The following is a 19,522-nucleotide window of genomic DNA, read 5'->3' on the forward strand; positions in this document are numbered from 1 at the left end:
ACATGATACAAGCGTGCCTACGATAAAAATAATAAAAATCACACCCGTGTGAAGTGAGGGGCGCTAATATATTAAAGTCTAACTCAGTCATGTTGATGAGGTGATGTAAAACAAACGGTGCCAACACAAACATTAAACGCCATTAACAGTAAAGAGACAATATGACGTAAACGACAATGCGTTTACTAAACAAACTTTGAACGAAAGACAAACATTAACCCTGTGTATATAGGAAGGGCCCCTCAAAAATCTGACAAATTCATAGAACGGCAAAAACAAATGACACTTGTGTGAAGTGAGCGGTGCCTTTGACTTGTTTGTCTGGGGCACCCGTCACAACTGCCCCTCCCTACCTACCCTACCCTACCCTACCCTCCAAAAAACCACCCACACCCTCAGATCTGAAAATATATTCCTAGGTTCCAAATACCAACCATGTACACCATGGGGGACCGACCAGGCCTTCCTTCTGCTGGGCAGCAGCACGCCTGTGGACCAGCCGTCCTTATATGGAGCCCACAGTACCGCAGACCACGGAGTCTTTTAAAACGGGCTTAAAGGAGAATTCCATACTAAAAGGCTTTCTTACCTTTCTTTGTAGTTGTTAACGTCCCCACCAAAGAGGTCCAGGTGTTATTTTGTGCAAAAGCACCTTATTGGCTATTTCCCCTACCCATAAGCCCTCAATGAATTGCATTGCATTGAATGGGAATTGAATGGGGCTATGGGGTGTTGTGCTAATTCAATTATTTCCATCGCTCAAAATGATATATTTTGAACTCACAACAAGCTCTCTTCATAGTACTACTTTTCATTGGTTCAGTAAAAACAATAAACGCAATGATTCATGAAAAATGTAGTTTTCTGCCTCTCACAGCTACCATATCTAGGTCACCCCCCCCACGCACACACACACACACACGCACACACACACACACACACACACACACACACACACACACGCACGTACATGCACACACACGCACACACACACGCACACGCACACGCACACACGCACTGGGAGTTTGGACAGTAATGACAGGAGAGAGAGACACACACAGACAGACAGACAGACAGACAACATCACTGATCTGATTTAAGCTTGACTGCATTCCTTGTGCGTCTGTGTCTGTGTCTGTGTGTGTGTGTGCGCGCTTGTGCGTCTGTGTCTGTGTCTGTGTATGTGCGCTAAGTTAAACTTTCCCTGAGCCACTGTGTGTGTGTGTGTGTGTGTGTGCACCAGAGAGAGAGAAAGACCGTTGTAGCCTTAGGGTGTGTGTGTGTGTGCATGGTCTCATGCTGATGATGTCATCAACCTAGCAGTCAGGTGATTGGTCAGGAGGCTTTCTTTCTCTCACCCATTCAGCGTGTGTGTGTGTGTGTGTGTGTGTGTGTGTGTGTGTGTGTGTGAGAGAGGGAGAGAGAGAGACGGGGGGGGGGGGGGGGGGGGGGGGGGCGTTCAATCTGCAGCTGAAAGCAGATGTTGCAATCAGACAAGCAGAGACCTGCTCTCACACACACACACACACACACACACACACTGGCTGGAGTTACACCTGTTTCTGGGTGGGGGTGGGGGTGGGGGTGGGGGGGAGGGACGCCCCACCCAAAAGCACCAAGCAGGTGTAGAAAGAAACCACACACACACACACACACACACACACACACACAGAGTGGCTCGGGGAAAGTTTAACTTAGCGCACATACACACACGCACACACACACACACACACACACACACACACACACACACACACACACACACACACACCGTTATCAGTGTTCCACGCGGCGAGGAGGAACTTGTTGTGAGAAACGTTCCCAGGAGGAAAACGTTCCCAGGAGGAAAACGAGAGAAGGTTTGAAATCCGTTTCTTGTTTTGTGAGAGAAAAGTAATCGTCCCGAGAGTTTGAGACCCCGAGCCGAACTATCGCTGCTTTTACACTCACTGGAAAATAGCTGATCTACAACAAGTTGTGGTTTGCTTGTAGATCTGCTATTTTCCAGCATGCAACCAAGTCAAGTGTACGATGACTTATTCTGGATCTCTTGTCCACTGTAGTCCCTTCCTATAACATTTTAGTTCCGGTTTTTTTTTTGTTGACGGGATTGTCAGTATATTTAGTTTTAGTTTCAGTCACCATAGCTTAGTTTTTCTTAGTTTTCGTCAGTGAAAAAAAAGGTAGTCGACGAACATTTTTCGTCTTAATTTTAGTCGACAAAATCAACAATGCTTCTGAGCCTTGTAGGTCATCGCCGGTACCTGTTTAGTACCTGTGGTTCTCAAACCTTTTAGTTTCAGTCACATTTTAGTCACCTGGAATGTTTTAGTGTTAGTCTAGTTTTAGTCGACTAAATGTCATAAGATTTTAGTCGATGCCGTCGTAATGACTTATTTTACACTTGCTGAAAATTGCAGATCTACTGCGACGCGTTGTGAGCTTGTAGATCTGCTATTTTCAGCATGCAAACCAAGTGTAAAATGATTTGTGTCGTTTGCTTATGCTGGATCTCTCGTCCACTATAGTCCCTTTTTCTAACCATTTAGTCTAGTTTTTATTTGTTGAAGAAATTGTCAATATATTCAGTCTTATAGTTTTAGTCGTCATAGCTTAGTTTTCATTTAGTTTCCATTCAGTTTTCCTCAGTGAAAAAAAAAGGTAGTTCGACAAAATCAACATTGCTATACCGGCATTTCCATAATAGACGACTTTCCGGGTTCCAGCCAAGAAGCTTTGCGTTGTTCCCAAACATTTTCATGTCAAGGACCCCCAAATTGACACTAATTAGCCCCGCGGACCCCCCATTTGAAGAGACATGCCAGGGACCCCCCCCATAAGAGAATATGTTACGGCTCTAGCAGTGATTCTCAGCACGTTTAATTTCAAGGACCCCCAGTTTTACATGCATTAGTTCTACAGACCCCCCATTTAATGGCATTTCTATCTCTGGGACCCTCAATTTATATTGTAAAAGCAATGTTAATTTAACTCAAAGGGTGTACACATGGTGTAAGGATGGAGAAGGTCTTGGTCACAAGAGCAGAAAGTGCTGACCAGATCGAATAATAATAATAACATTATCCGCAGTGGTCTTGGCGATGTTCTTCGGTTTTGGGAGCAAATTAAGAATGCTTAAATTGGTTTAGATTTAGAATCTCATACAGACAAGGTTGACAATTAATAATCGGACGGAGATTGGTTCTGGCAAGATGCCTTATAAAAGGATGGAATGACGTCACAACTAGGTAGGCGTGACGACATCCCTGACACATGGGCAAAGTGTTTCACCTCACCTTCACCCATCCCGTAACCCCGGAGGGTCGTTCAACGACCATCTGTTGACCAGCTCTCTCCATCCGTCCTCGGCAGCTCTCATCTCCGTCTTTTCGTCTGTCTCCCTTTTCTCCTGCCACCTCGTACGGTGCCTTGCAGCAAATTCTAACGTAATGTAGCCTTATTGTGCATACTCAGACATACTCGGACTCAGACACACACACACACACACATTTTAATCATTTATTTATGTCCACATAAGAGATACAAATACAAGGACACAAATATTTACAAGGTGCCGTACAGAATGCAGTCAGCAAATCCCGAACAAATACCCACACACCCTTCAGGGGTACAGGTAACAGCGTCTTCGCCATATTTGGCGGCTACCGATAGTGGAAGATATTGCACAGAATTTCGCACACACACACACACACACACACACAAACACAAACACTTCACAAGTGTAAATAATGTATTTCTTGTTGTTTTTGTTATTTTCCATACCTATGTTTGATTACTTTGTTTTACTATTTGTATATTATCTTTGGTGAGAACCACATAAAGCCCTCCCTGGGTTTCTTTTCTCACCTGCACACACACTTCTCTTTTATTGATGTTACCTTTTTTTCGTACTGTTTTTATTGTGTGAATAAACTAAACTTCAGAGTGTATTCTGTGTGTGTTTCAGAGTGTATTCTGTGTGTGTTTCAGAGTGTATTCAGAGTGTATTCTGTGTGTGTTTCAGAGTGTATTCAGTGTGTTTCAGAGTGTATTCTGTGTGTGTTTCAGAGTGTATTCAGTGTGTTTCAGAGTGTATTCTGTGTGTGTTTCAGAGTGTATTCTGTGTGTGTTTCAGAGTGTATTCAGTGTGTTTCAGAGTGTATTCTGTGTGTGTTTCAGAGTGTATTCAGTGTGTTTCAGAGTGTATTCAGAGTGTATTCTGTGTGTGTTTCAGAGTGTATTCAGTGTGTTTCAGAGTGTATTCTGTGTGTGTTTCAGAGTGGTTAGGAGTGTCTGATGTGGACCAGCGCCTGTACGTGTTGGATCGTCTTGAGGATCTACTGAACCTCAACCCCCACCTAGAACTACACCCACCTAGCAACCCCCACCTAGAACTACAACCGTCATCAGCTAGCAACCACCCCATAGAACTACACCTAACACCACCTAGCAACCACCACCTAGAACTACAACCAGCACAACCTAGCAACCACCACCTAGAACTACAACCAGCACAACCTAGCAACCACCACCTAGAACTACAACCAGCACAACCTAGCAACCACCACATAGAACTACAACCGTCATCACCTAGCAACCACCCCATAGAACTACACCTAACACCACCTAGCGACCACCCCATAGAACTGCACCTAACACCACCTAGCGACCACCCCATAGAACTACACCTAACACCACCTAGCAACCACCCCATAGAACTACACCCATCATCACCTAGTGACCCACACCTAGAACTCCACCCAGCATCACCTAGCAACCACCACCTAGAACTACAACCAGCATCACCTAGCAACCACCACCTAGAACTACACCTAACACCACCTAGCGACCACCCCATAGAACTACACCTAACACCACCCAGCAGCCGCCAGCAGCAACCCACGTCAGCAGCGGATGCTGAGAGACATGATGTCTCACTGACCCCTCTGTCCAGTGCAGAGGTCGAAGGTCATCTCCATACAGGTAGGCATGACTCTAACAAGTCCCATAACCTCCCACCATGTTAAGAGAAAACTACAAGTCCCATAACCTCCCACCATTTTTTACAGGGAATCACATCTTAGATGTGCATTTAAAGCTTTCTTCTGACACAGAAGTTTTGCCAAAATTGGAAGATATGGTGTTTAGAAACGCCAAAATATTCTAACCGGGAGGTCGCACTTTTTTTTTTATTGAGCTCCAAACGTCATCCCTCGACCTCAATCTCTGAGAAATATGCAGCTAAAGATCGCGCGTGCATGTATGTGGACGGTGTTTTGGGATTTCCATGACGTCACACCATGGAAGCGATCTTTGCCTATAGAGCGCCGCAGTCCCGCCCCCTTTCAGAAAAGCGAGTGGCCCAGGAAGTGGAAGCCCCATGCATTCTCCCATCGGCACTTCTAATATAATTTATTTAAACACGGTTACGCCGCGGACAAAGCTAATTCGGATCGTGACGAATCATGACAATGAACACAATATTTTGGGCCGATCAAATAATTTATAAGACGAAAAACAAAACAAATAGTGTTGTCTCCTGACTTTCTTTTCTTCTTTCTAATGATTTGATCGTCCCAAAATATTGTGTTCATTGTCATGATTTCGTCACGATCCGAATTGGCTTTGTCCGCGGCGTAACCGTCTATAAATAAATTATATTAGAAGTGCCGATGGGAGAAATGCATGGGCTTCACTTCCTGGGGCCACTCGCTTTTCTGAAAGGGGGCGGGACTGCGGCGCTCTATAGCGACGGGAAGCTAAAAGAAGATCAAAGCGGCGCAAAGTGTAGCTATACTCTTGTGAATTGGGAATAGTTTTGTGACGTTAATATATTGCTATATGTTTGTAACTGTTTTAGAAAAGCAATAAGACACTCGAGGTCTTAGCTTACCGGGTATTTTACAATGGATGAAAGGGTTGGAGACAATCCGCACTACGCCTCTCAGCCATGACAAAACACCCGGTAAGCTGAGACCTCTGGTGGCTTATTGCTGTATTACACTCTGTCTGTCTGTCTCTCTGCCAGCTGTGTGTCCAGAGGGAGACGGACGTCAGGCCATGCCAGTAGAAGTATGTCTGTTAAAGGAATATTAATAACTATGAATAGAAAACCATGTTTGAAGTGCTTTAGACATTACATTCTAAATATAAGACCAGTTTAAAGTGGTACAAAAACAACGGCACATTAATAAATGCATCATGTGTTCCATTCTGATGTTTATGTGTTATTCATCCATTACTAATGTCTGATTCAACATGTCAGTGATCCATTACTAATGTCTGATTCAACATGTCAGTGATCCATTACTAATGTCTGATTCAACATGCCATTGATCCATTACTAATGTCTGATTCAACATGTCAGTGATCCATTACTAATGTCTGATTCAACATGTCAGTGATCCATTACTAATGTCTGATTCAACATGTCAGTGATCCATTACTAATGTCTGATTCAACATGTCAGTGATCCATTACTAATGTCTGGTTCAACATGTCAGTGATCCATTACTAATGTCTGGTTCAACATGTCAGTGATCCATTACTAATGTCTGGTTTATACTCTGTACACATAGATATATATAAACGCTAAATGGCTCAAAGGCGGAGTTTCTGACGTAGTTCAGCCGGCAAGCCATCTTGCTTCAGAGCTACAGTAACAGTATGTTCAACGGCAGCTCAAACTAAAACAGTCACAACTCGCTCAAATCTTGACGGATTTACAAACTGGTTGGTTTGTTACAAACGATATCTGCTTAACGTTTTTTATATGAATGTCGTATAAAAGCATATAAGCATGCGGACGTCTCTGACGTGTATAACAAACCAAAACCGTTTGAAAATCGTTTGACAATTGAGCAAGTTATGGTTATTTAAAAAGTACATGCCCCATAGACACAATGTTATGAGTGGTTATTTATAAAGTACACGCCCCATAGACACAATGTTATGAGTGGTTATTTATAAAGTAACGCCCATAGACACAATGTTATGAGTGTTATTTATAAAGTACATGCCCCCATAGACACAATGTTATGAGTGGTTATTTATAAAGTACACGCCCATAGACACAATGTTATGAGTGGTTATTTAAAAAGTACATGCCCCATAGACACACTGTTATGAGTGGTTATCTTAAAAGTACATGCCCCCATAGACACAATGTTATGAGTGGTTATTTATAAAGTACAGGCCCCATAGACACAATGTTATGAGTGGTTATTTATAAAGTACACACCCCATAGACACAATGTTATGAGTGGTTATTTAAAAAGTACACGCCCCATAGACATAATGTTATGAGTGGTTATTTAAAAAGTACACGCCCCATAGACACAATGCTATGCTGCCCCCCCCCCCCCCCCCGAGGTAAGATGGCCGCTACGTAGCAACATTGGTCAGAGCGCGGGTGAGCCATCCAGCTTTCTTATATATATATATATCTATGCTCTGTACAACCATGACATCGCCGAAGGTTTTCATCCGGTGATGTCATCGTATCGTATGATGAGAGTATAAATGTATCTTTTCTGTCATCATGTCTTCAAACAGCCTAACCTAATAACGCTGTTTCATTTGTTTCATGTTGTTCTTCTTTTAATTCACTGACAGATGTTTCGGAAAAAAACTTCGTCTTCCTTGAGAATGAGACGGATGACAGAGACCGCTAGATGTAATGTCTGTCTGTCTGTCTGTTCTGTCTGTCTGTCTGTCTGTCTGTCCTGTCTGTCTGGTCTGTCTGTCTGTTCTGTCTGTCATGCTTTTTCACGCTCCAAGCTCATGAAAATGAAACCACACCCGTTGTAATCATAGACATGCAAACAGACCACATGCTGTGATGTTAAAGGTTTTTATGACATTCAATTTTCATTTTTTTTCTTTTTGTTTTTTGTTTTAGGTTTCATAACTCAATTACGCACAAAAAACCTGAACTTTGAACATTCTGTGGATTTTCTGTGGTCTGAAGTTTTCTTTGGGGTTTGGAAGCCTTTTGAGCTACAATGAAAACAGGCAAAACAGTGAAAACAGTGACATCTGCTGGCAAATCCCATTGACATATATGGGATTTGCAGGATCTTACATCACAAACAGCAGGAAAATCAGAGCACCTGTTTGAGCCAGAAAATCCCAGATCACAGAAAATCTACTGAATGTTAAAAGTTCATGTTTTTTGGGTTCAATTGAGATTAGAAAACCTAAAAAAAATAAGAACAATTCCAAAACCTTTGTTTTAATGTCACAATCCCTTTAAACAGCTCCATATGGTGTTAGCGGGCTTTCACTGCTAGTCATTGTTACTAGTTGCCTGGTTTACTAGTTTACTAGTTGTTTAACTACCTATTGTGTAAAACAAAAAACTACTTATTTTCATAATAATACATTTAAACACCATCATATTCAAGCTATAATGGGACATATATTTCCTATTCATCCACATATATGAACCTGAATATGGCTTATGCTATATTCTGCATATGCACCACCATGGGCATAGCAATGATTTACGGTCACAATATCAGAGCTTTAAAACAAAATGTTTAGTTTTAAGCTTTTAAATGTTCCAGATGTCTGTTGTCCATTGGGTTGGTTTCAGCTTTGATGAACTGAACACTTTTAACTGTGTGTGTGTGTGTGTGTGTGTGTGTGTGTGTGTGTGTGGTGTGTGTGTGTGTGTGTGTGTGTGTGTGTGTGTGTGTGTGTGTGTGTGTGCGCGTTTTGCATGGTGTGCATGCGTGGTAAATGGTGCATTTATGTAGTGCCTTTATGCAAAGCGCTTTACATAGACTGTGCATTATATTCATACATTCACACACTCACACGCCGATGGTGGAGGAAACCATGCAAGGCACCAACCTGCACATCGGGAGCATTTTGGCGTTCAGCGTCTTTGCTCAAGGACACTTCGACACTGACTCTGGGGGAGGAGCCCACAGGGATCGAACCGGGAACCTCACGGTTTTCCAATCCGGCCTTTTCCGACCGGCCAACCTACACCCCCTATGTGTGTGTGTGCGTGTGTGCGTCACTTGGATTGATGTGTGATTGGTCAATGTTTTGGGCTGTGTGGAGGGTTGTGAGGTTTGGTGTCAGACATCCCAGCATGCATTGTGGTGGTGGAGGTTCATGACAATGTGTTTGATGTCCTTGTAATTTATACTCTCTCTCTCCCTCTCTCTCTCTCCCCCTCTCTCTCTCTCTCTCTGTCTCTCTCTCTCTCTCTCTCCCTCTCTCTCTCTCTCTCTGTCTCTCTCTCTCTCTCTCTCTCTCTCTCTCTCTCTCCCTCTCTCCTCCCTCTCTCTCTCTCTCTCTCTGTCTCTCTCTCTCTCTCTCCCTCTCTCTCTCTCTCTCTCTGTCCTCTCTCTCTCTCTCTCTCTCTCTCTCTCCTCTCTCTCTCTCTCTCTCTCTCTCTCTCCTCTCTCTCTCTCTTCTCTGTCTCCTCTCTCCCTCTCTCTCTCTCTCTTCTTCTCTCTCTCCCTCTCTCTCTCTCTCCCCTCTCTCTCTCTCTCTCTCTCTTCTCTCTCTCTCTCTCTCCTCTCTCTCCCTCTCTCTCATCTCTCTCTCTCTCCTCTCTGTCTCTCTCTCTCTCTCTCCTCCTCCTCTCCTCTTCTCTCCTCCTCTGTCTCCTCTCTCTCTCTCTCTCTCTCTCTCTCTCCTCTCTCTCTCTCTCTCAGCGAGTATAGACCGGGCTCGCAGTTTGTCGTTCCATGAGGTCAGAGGTCACCACACCAGCAGCAGGGGGGCGGGGCAGCAGAGATGAGGTCGTCCGAGGAGTCGTCCAATAGCAGCGCAGCAGGAGGAGGGGGGGGCAGCACGGTGCTGCAGCGCCTCCTACAGGAGCAGATGAACCGGAACTATCTGGACTCCGCCCACTCCAGCATGAACAGGAACTACCTGAACGCAGACTCCGCCCACTCCAGCATCAACAGGAACTACTTGCTGCAACAACAGCAAGGAGGAGGGGGCGGAGCCGGAGAGAGAGATGACTCCTCCCACTCCAACATGAGCCCGCACATCGCCCGGCAGGTAAGCAATTATGACATCATAATTGATGTGTGACACTAATTCAGCCAATGAGCTCTAAATAAGCTCTAACTTGACGATATTCATGGTCAGGGGGGTTCTCAACCCGTGGGTCGCGACCCCTCTGGGGGGGGGGGGTCCCCAAATTATTTGGGGGGGGGGGGGGGGTCGCCAAATTATTAACTGAATGGCTGGAAAATGTAAAAGACGAGTTAACATATAATACATAATATAGTACATGCATAGTTAGTTTATTTATCTCAGTCATTTACAGTACATTTCAGAATGAGGGTTTTTACAGAATTACAGTTTGACTGAAAAGGTTTGAAGCTGAAGCCGAAGCTTATTATTATGCCCACCTTATTAATGATTCAAATAATAGAAGAAAGAGAATAAAAGCATCTCTTGACAGGAAGTAAATACGACTATTAATAATAATAATTAATTAATTAATACGGTTGATTTTTTATGAAACAAAAACTACTCTCTCTCTCTGTCTCTCTCTGTCTCTGTCTCCTGAATCCAGCAGCCTCAGGGCCAGTAGCTGCAGTCTAACCTCTCTCTCTCTCTCTCTGTCTCCTGAATCCAGGAGCCTCAGGGCCAGTAGCTGCAGTCTAACCTCTCTCTCTCTCTCTCTCTCTCTCTCTCTCTCTCTCTCTCTCTCTCTCTGTCTCCTGAATCCAGGAGCCTCAGGGCCAGTAGCTGCAGTCTAACCTCTCTCTCTCTCTCTCTCTCTCTCTCTCTCTCTCTGTCTCCTGAATCCAGGAGCCTCAGGGCCAGTAGCTGCAGTCTAACCTCTCTCTCTCTCTCTCTCTCTCTGTCTCCTGAATCCAGGAGCCTCAGGGCCAGTAGCTGCAGTCTAACCTCTCTCTCTCTCTCTCTCTCTCTCTCTGTCTCCTGAATCCAGGAGCCTCAGGGCCAGTAGCTGCAGTCTAACCTCTCTCTCTCTCTCTCTCTCTCTGTCTCCTGAATCCAGGAGCCTCAGGGCCAGGAGCTCCAGGCGGACGGAGGCCTGCAGGAGAAGATGAGCTCGTCTTGCTCCGTGTCGTCTCGGGGGGGCGGGGGGAGCCAGGGGGGGGGCCCCCGGGGGGGGGCCCGGGGCCAGAGGACCTCCCCACGTACGAGGAGGCCAAGGTCCAGTCTCAGTACTTCCGGGGGGGTCACCCCCCCGCCCCCCAGCAGACGGGGGGCCCGCCTCCCCAGAGCCCCTCCTCCTCCTCCTCCTCCTCCAACGCAGCCAATGTGGCGGCGGCGTTCTACGTCAGCGCCGTGACGGGAGCGGGCGGAGCTAAGGTACGGAAAAGACGCGCGATTGGTTCATAAAGATTGATTAAAGTGATTTGTTCGCAAACGTTGGCCGATTTATTAGTTTACAAACATTGAGCTACGGTGTGTATTATGATGGTTTATTTACAAACACTGAGCTACAGTGTGTATTATGATGGTTTATTTACAAACATTGAGCTACGGTGTGTATTATGATGGTTTATTTACAAACATTGAGCTACAGTGTGTATTATGATGGTTTATTTACAAACATTGAGCTACGGTGTGTATTATGATGGTTTATTTACAAACATTGAGCTACAGTGTGTATTATGATGGTTTATTTACAAACATTGAGCTACAGTGTGTATTATGATGGTTTATTTACAAACATTGAGCTACAGTGTGTATTATGATGGTTTATTTACAAACATTGAGCTACAGTGTGTATTATGATGGTTTATTTACAAACATTGAGCTACAGTGTGTATATATATACTGATTTATTTACAAACATTGAGCTACAGTGTGTATATATACTGATTTATTTACAAACATTGAGCTACAGTGTGTATATATACTGATGGTTTGTTTTACAAACATTGACCAATGATTTGTTTATAAATGATGAGCTATTGTGATCACAGACCAATGATTTGTACACAAACATTGAAACAACCAAGGTCCCTGGCAGGATTATCCATTGGAATAAATGGACGTCATTGGCTGGGAATAAGTTGTTAAGAGTCTATCTTTTTCTGCCAGTTTTCCTGTGACCACCGTTGACTAAATGATATTTATTTTACGCGCGGGAATAACAGCAGTGATAACGTTGATTGTTGTCTAGGGATGTAGCTCGGTAACCGATACCCGACAAAATCTGATGGGCTTATCGAGTACCCGTTATCAATAAGCTTTGGGCTTATCGAGTACCCGTTATCAATAAGCTTTGGGCTTATCGAGTACCCGTTATCAATAAGCTTTGGGCTTATCGAGTACCCGTTATCAATAAGCTTTGGGCTTATCGAGTACCCGTTATCAATAAGCTTTGGGCTTATCGAGTACCCGTTATCAATAAGCTTTGGGCTTATCGAGTACCCGTTATCAATAAGCTTTGGGCTTATCGAGTACCCGTTATCAATAAGCTTTGGGCTTATCGAGTACCCGTTATCAATAAGCTTTGGGCTTATCGAGTACCCGTTATCAATAAGCTTTGGGCTTATCGAGTACCCGTTATCAATAAGCTTTGGGCTTATCGAGTACCCGTTATCAATAAGCTTTGGGCTTATCGAGTACCCGTTATCAATAAGCTTTGGGCTTATCGAGTACCCGTTATCAATAAGCTTTGGGCTTATCGAGTACCCGTTATCAATAAGCTTTGGGCTTATCGAGTACCCGTTATCAATAAGCTTTGGGCTTATCGAGTACCCGTTATCAATAAGCTTTGGGCTTATCGAGTACCCGTTATCAATAAGCTTTGGGCTTATCGAGTACCCGTTATCAATAAGCTTTGGGCTTATCGAGTACCCGTTATCAATAAGCTTTGGGCTTATCGAGTACCCGTTATCAATAAGCTTTGGGCTTATCGAGTACCCGTTATCAATAAGCTTTGGGCTTATCGAGTACCCGTTATCAATAAGCTTTGGGCTTATCGAGTACCCGTTATCAATAAGCTTTGGGCTTATCGAGTACCCGTTATCAATAAGCTTTGGGCTTATCGAGTACCCGTTATCAATAAGCTTTGGGCTTATCGAGTACCCGTTATCAATAAGCTTTGGGCTTATCGAGTACCCGTTATCAATAAGCTTTGGGCTTATCGAGTACCCGTTATCAATAAGCTTTGGGCTTATCGAGTACCCGTTATCAATAAGCTTTGGGCTTATCGAGTACCCGTTATCAATAAGCTTTGGGCTTATCGAGTACCCGTTATCAATAAGCTTTGGGCTTATCGAGTACCCGTTATCAATAAGCTTTGGGCTTATCGAGTACCCGTTATCAATAAGCTTTGGGCTTATCGAGTACCCGTTATCAATAAGCTTTGGGCTTATCGAGTACCCGTTATCAATAAGCTTTGGGCTTATCGAGTACCCGTTATCAATAAGCTTTGGGCTTATCGAGTACCCGTTATCAATAAGCTTTGGGCTTATCGAGTACCCGTTATCAATAAGCTTTGGGCTTATCGAGTACCCGTTATCAATAAGCTTTGGGCTTATCGAGTACCCGTTATCAATAAGCTTTGGGCTTATCGAGTACCCGTTATCAATAAGCTTTGGGCTTATCGAGTACCCGTTATCAATAAGCTTTGGGCTTATCGAGTACCCGTTATCAATAAGCTTTGGGCTTATCGAGTACCCGTTATCAATAAGCTTTGGGCTTATCGAGTACCCGTTATCAATAAGCTTTGGGCTTATCGAGTACCCGTTATCAATAAGCTTTGGGCTTATCGAGTACCCGTTATCAATAAGCTTTGGGCTTATCGAGTACCCGTTATCAATAAGCTTTGGGCTTATCGAGTACCCGTTATCAATAAGCTTTGGGCTTATCGAGTACCCGTTATCAATAAGCTTTGGGCTTATCGAGTACCCGTTATCAATAAGCTTTGGGCTTATCGAGTACCCGTTATCAATAAGCTTTGGGCTTATCGAGTACCCGTTATCAATAAGCTTTGGGCTTATCGAGTACCCGTTATCAATAAGCTTTGGGCTTATCGAGTACCCGTTATCAATAAGCTTTGGGCTTATCGAGTACCCGTTATCAATAAGCTTTGGGCTTATCGAGTACCCGTTATCAATAAGCTTTGGGCTTATCGAGTACCCGTTATCAATAAGCTTTGGGCTTATCGAGTACCCGTTATCAATAAGCTTTGGGCTTATCGAGTACCCGTTATCAATAAGCTTTGGGCTTATCGAGTACCCGTTATCAATAAGCTTTGGGCTTATCGAGTACCCGTTATCAATAAGCTTTGGGCTTATCGAGTACCCGTTATCAATAAGCTTTGGGCTTATCGAGTACCCGTTATCAATAAGCTTTGGGCTTATCGAGTACCCGTTATCAATAAGCTTTGGGCTTATCGAGTACCCGTTATCAATAAGCTTTGGGCTTATCGAGTACCCGTTATCAATAAGCTTTGGGCTTATCGAGTACCCGTTATCAATAAGCTTTGGGCTTATCGAGTACCCGTTATCAATAAGCTTTGGGCTTATCGAGTACCCGTTATCAATAAGCTTTGGGCTTATCGAGTACCCGTTATCAATAAGCTTTGGGCTTATCGAGTACCCGTTATCAATAAGCTTTGGGCTTATCGAGTACCCGTTATCAATAAGCTTTGGGCTTATCGAGTACCCGTTATCAATAAGCTTTGGGCTTATCGAGTACCCGTTATCAATAAGCTTTGGGCTTATCGAGTACCCGTTATCAATAAGCTTTGGGCTTATCGAGTACCCGTTATCAATAAGCTTTGGGCTTATCGAGTACCCGTTATCAATAAGCTTTGGGCTTATCGAGTACCCGTTATCAATAAGCTTTGGGCTTATCGAGTACCCGTTATCAATAAGCTTTGGGCTTATCGAGTACCCGTTATCAATAAGCTTTGGGCTTATCGAGTACCCGTTATCAATAAGCTTTGGGCTTATCGAGTACCCGTTATCAATAAGCTTTGGGCTTATCGAGTACCCGTTATCAATAAGCTTTGGGCTTATCGAGTACCCGTTATCAATAAGCTTTGGGCTTATCGAGTACCCGTTATCAATAAGCTTTGGGCTTATCGAGTACCCGTTATCAATAAGCTTTGGGCTTATCGAGTACCCGTTATCAATAAGCTTTGGGCTTATCGAGTACCCGTTATCAATAAGCTTTGGGCTTATCGAGTACCCGTTATCAATAAGCTTTGGGCTTATCGAGTACCCGTTATCAATAAGCTTTGGGCTTATCGAGTACCCGTTATCAATAAGCTTTGGGCTTATCGAGTACCCGTTATCAATAAGCTTTGGGCTTATCGAGTACCCGTTATCAATAAGCTTTGGGCTTATCGAGTACCCGTTATCAATAAGCTTTGGGCTTATCGAGTACCCGTTATCAATAAGCTTTGGGCTTATCGAGTACCCGTTATCAATAAGCTTTGGGCTTATCGAGTACCCGTTATCAATAAGCTTTGGGCTTATCGAGTACCCGTTATCAATAAGCTTTGGGCTTATCGAGTACCCGTTATCAATAAGCTTTGGGCTTATCGAGTACCCGTTATCAATAAGCTTTGGGCTTATCGAGTACCCGTTATCAATAAGCTTTGGGCTTATCGAGTACCCGTTATCAATAAGCTTTGGGCTTATCGAGTACCCGTTATCAATAAGCTTTGGGCTTATCGAGTACCCGTTATCAATAAGCTTTGGGCTTATCGAGTACCCGTTATCAATAAGCTTTGGGCTTATCGAGTACCCGTTATCAATAAGCTTTGGGCCTATTGCGAACGCAGTGATTGCGAAAGCAGTGAGCACTTACTATGAGACCTAGCAGATCATGTCTGTCTGTGTGTGTGTCTGTCTGTCTGTCTGTCTGTCTCTCTGTCCCGCTATCCAAATATGGAGTGTGTTGCATCAGCAATCACTCAGCTCCATATATGGGCACAAAAGGAGCCAGGTCCACTCAGCTCCATATATGGGCACAAAAGGGGCCAGGTCCACATATACAGTAACAGCGGGACAGACACACAGACAGACAGACAGACATGATCTGCAGGGTCTCAGCTGCGTTCGCTTCCCGCGTTTGCGCGTCTTACTGGTTGAGTACCCGTTATCAATAAGCTTTGGGCTTATTGAGTACCCGTTAATAATAAGCTATATGGTTATAGATACTGGTTCTGTTCAGAAATGATTGTCTCTGGTCTTTCCACAAAATAATAGAAAATGCTCGATGACAACAAGACTCGATAAGCCCGATCGTCCGTTATCAATAAAAGTGAATGTCAGGTTTGTCCAGAGGGAACTAGAACTGCACTCTGTCGAGTGCATACTTGCTTGTTGCACACTAGTAGGCCATAAATGGCCTACTAGTGCGCAAGCAGAGCGCGCAAGTACTTTCGACCGCTACAAACTGTCAAACCTCAGTAATGACTACTTGTGCCTGATACGGCAGTGGTGCCAGAATGAAACGATGGTAATTGTTTTTATACACTTCAGAAACATGATGTTGTAATGAATACGTATTAAGTGACGACTTTGGATGGTGACGTATATGTCAATCAGTGCCTCCCAACACTACAACATATCGTCATTACGTCACCTTTCGAAAACCAATTACACTCTGGCATTGGGTCCTTTAATCCACATATTTCTTACGTCATCATTGAGAGCTATACATATATACTATGTATATGTATATGTAATTTGTAAGTTGTTTGGCGGTATACTGTGGTTACTTTGCGCCGTACGCACGTACGTCCCAGCCAACCCGCCACTTTTGATGCGTACGCACCGTCCCAGCATCAAACGTGGCGGGCGGGGTTGGCTGGGACGGTCGGTGCATATACGAGCCGGGCGAAACTATTACTTGGCGCTCTCTGCTTGCGCAATAAGTAATAACGGTGATTGTTCTCAGGTGCGTACGGAGGGAATAATAGTGATAATGGTGATTGTTCTCAGGTGCGTACGGAGGGCCGTCCCAGCGTGCAGAGGATGGGCGGAGCCGGAGGGAAGGTCCACCAGGACGACGGGCTGAAGGACCTGAAGCAGGGTCACGTCAGGTCAGTGTGGAGGTCGCAGGGTCACGTCAGGTCAGTGTGGAGGTCACAGGGTCACGTCAGGTCAGTGTGGAGGTCGTCGGGGTCACGTCAGGTCAGTGTGGAGGTCGTTGGGGTCACGTCAGGTCAGTGTGGAGGTCGCAGGGGTCACGTCAGGTCAGTGTGGAGGTCGTTGGGGTCACGTCAGGTCAGTGTGGAGGTCGTTGGGGTCACGTCAGGTCAGTGTGGAGGTCGTCAGGGTCACGTCAGGTCAGTGTGGAGGTCGTCAGGGTCACGTCAGGTCAGTGTGGAGGTCGTCGGGGTCACGTCAGGTCAGTGTGGAGGTCGTCGGGGTCACGTCAGGTCAGTGTGGAGGTCGTCGGGGTCACGTCAGGTCAGTGTGGAGGTCGCAGGGTCCCGTCAGGTCAGTGTGGAGGTCGTTGGGGTCACGTCAGGTCAGTGTGGAGGTCGCAGGGTCACGTCAGGTCAGTGTGGAGGTCGCAGGGGTCACGTCAGGTCAGTGTGGAGGTCGCAGGGTCACGTCAGGTCAGTGTGGAGGTCGCAGGGGTCACGTCAGGTCAGTGTGGAGGTCGCAGGGTCACGTCAGGTCAGTGTGGAGGTCGTCAGGGTCACGTCAGGTCAGTGTGGAGGTCGCAGGGTCACGTCAGGTCAGTGTGGAGGTCGCAGGGTCACGTCAGGTCAGTGTGGAACCACGCCACGGTGACTAAACTGAGACTAAATATATTTACGATTTTGTCAACATATATAAAGACTAGACTAAAATGTTGGTGAGGGACTAGTGGAGAAGAGATCCAGTAGAACTAAATGTTGGTGAGGGACTAGTGGAGAAGAGATCCAGTAGAACTAAATGTCAGGGAGGGACTAGTGGAGAAGAGATCCAGTAGAACTAAATGTTGGTGAGGGACTAGTGGAGAAGAGATCCAGTAGAACTAAATGTCAGGAGGGACTAGTGGAGAAGAGAAAAAAAAACGACTATGAGTGAAAAAAACCCTAAACGTTGTTCCCGTGGTCCCGCCCCCAGGTCTCTGAGCGAGCGCCTGATGCAGCTCTCTCTGGCCACCAGCGGGGTCAAGGCCCACGCCCCCGTCACCTCGGCCCCCCTGAGCCCCCAGCTGCCCGGACCCCCTCCGCCGCCGATGGCCCTCCACCACCACCACCACCCCCACCCCCAGGGAGGGGGAGGGGACTACTACAAGCCCCAGCAGCAGCAGCCCCTCCCCAGCAGCACCGCGGACCCCCGCCCGACTACCCCTACAAGGGCATGGGCTCGCCACCCAAACAGCAGCAGCACGACTTCTACCAGGAGGCCTCCATGAGGGCAGCCTCCACCGAGAGCTGCCCCAGGTCCGATACAGCCCCCGCCCGAGTACGGCTCGTTCAGGTATTTGGAACCGTGCACACTGATTGTGATGGTCTATGGTGTCGAATGCTTCGAGTAGACGTTGAATACAACTGTCTACACCAGTTGTTGTTTTCGTCGACTAAAACTAAGACGGAAAATGTCATTGACCATCAAAAAATGTCATTGACCATCAAAAAATTTCATTGACCATCGCTCCGGTGGTGAGCTGACCACCGCTCCGGTGGTGAGCTGACCACCGCTCCGGTGGTGAGCTGACCATCGCTCCGGTGGTGAGCTGACCACCGCTCCGGTGGTGAGCTGACCACCGGAGCTGAAATAACGTTGAGCGGTGGTGAGTAAAAACAGAGAGAAGGGCTGGAGCGGTGGCGGTGGTTTGCTCTTCGTCGCGGCTCGTGACGTCATGTTGTAGTTCGGTGGTCAGCCCACCACCGTAATCCAGACTATGTATGAGCCTTTACAATTTACAATTTAGGCATTTAGCAGACGCTCTTAATCCAGAGCGACTTACATTAAAGGAAAATTCATGCTAGAATGCTTTCTTATCTTTCTTTGTAGTTGTTACGTCCCCACCAAAGAGGTCCAGGTATTTTTTTGTACAAAAACTCTTATTGGCTATTTTCCCCTACCATAAGCCCTCAATGAATTGCATTGCATTGAATGGGAATTGAATGGGGCTATGGGGTGTTATGCTAGTTCGCTTATTTCCATCGAAAGAAGTAGTAAAGTTTGCCTCTTGAGATATTATTTACATTATGAAGAGAGGATATATACAAAGAAATTATAATTTGAGCGATGGAAATAAGCGAATTAGCACCCCATAGCCCCATTCAATTCAATGCAATTCATTAGGGCTTATGGTAGGGGAAATAGCCAATAAGGAGCTTTTGCACAAAATAACACCTGGACCTCTTTGGTGGGGCCGTAACAACTACAAAGAAAGGTAAGAAAGCCTTTTAGTATGGAATTCTCCTTTAAGCAAGAACAAAAAAGCATTTATCAAGAAACATGCTTGAGCTAAGAAAGTAACAGTGGAATATCTATATAATGAAACTATACATATAAGCTATACATCTATACTACTATGCTATACATATGTACTATGACGTGCTTTGACTACATACAATGCAATTAAAGTGCTG

General features: G+C 45.1%; 1 protein-coding gene across 1 annotated transcript in view; it reads left to right on the forward strand.

Annotated features, from left to right (window-relative positions):
• The first annotated feature begins 4,278 nt into the window (after positions 1 to 4,278).
• amot (angiomotin) overlaps positions 4,279 to 19,522 on the forward strand; it is a 38,450-nt gene continuing 23,206 nt past the window's right edge. Inside the window, 12 exon segments of the mRNA XM_080780213.1 lie at positions 4,279 to 4,983; positions 6,029 to 6,072; positions 7,615 to 7,675; positions 9,675 to 9,715; positions 9,718 to 10,026; positions 11,000 to 11,108; positions 11,111 to 11,316; positions 16,923 to 17,023; positions 18,042 to 18,216; positions 18,219 to 18,347; positions 18,350 to 18,370; positions 18,376 to 18,426. Coding sequence (XP_080636339.1) covers positions 6,061 to 6,072; positions 7,615 to 7,675; positions 9,675 to 9,715; positions 9,718 to 10,026; positions 11,000 to 11,108; positions 11,111 to 11,316; positions 16,923 to 17,023; positions 18,042 to 18,216; positions 18,219 to 18,347; positions 18,350 to 18,370; positions 18,376 to 18,426 — 1,215 coding nt within the window. The 5' untranslated portion in view covers positions 4,279 to 4,983; positions 6,029 to 6,060.

This window comes from Protomyctophum bolini (genome assembly GCF_963924005.1).
Source record: "Protomyctophum bolini genome assembly, chromosome: 13".
NCBI classification, from domain to species: domain Eukaryota; kingdom Metazoa; phylum Chordata; class Actinopteri; order Myctophiformes; family Myctophidae; genus Protomyctophum; species Protomyctophum bolini.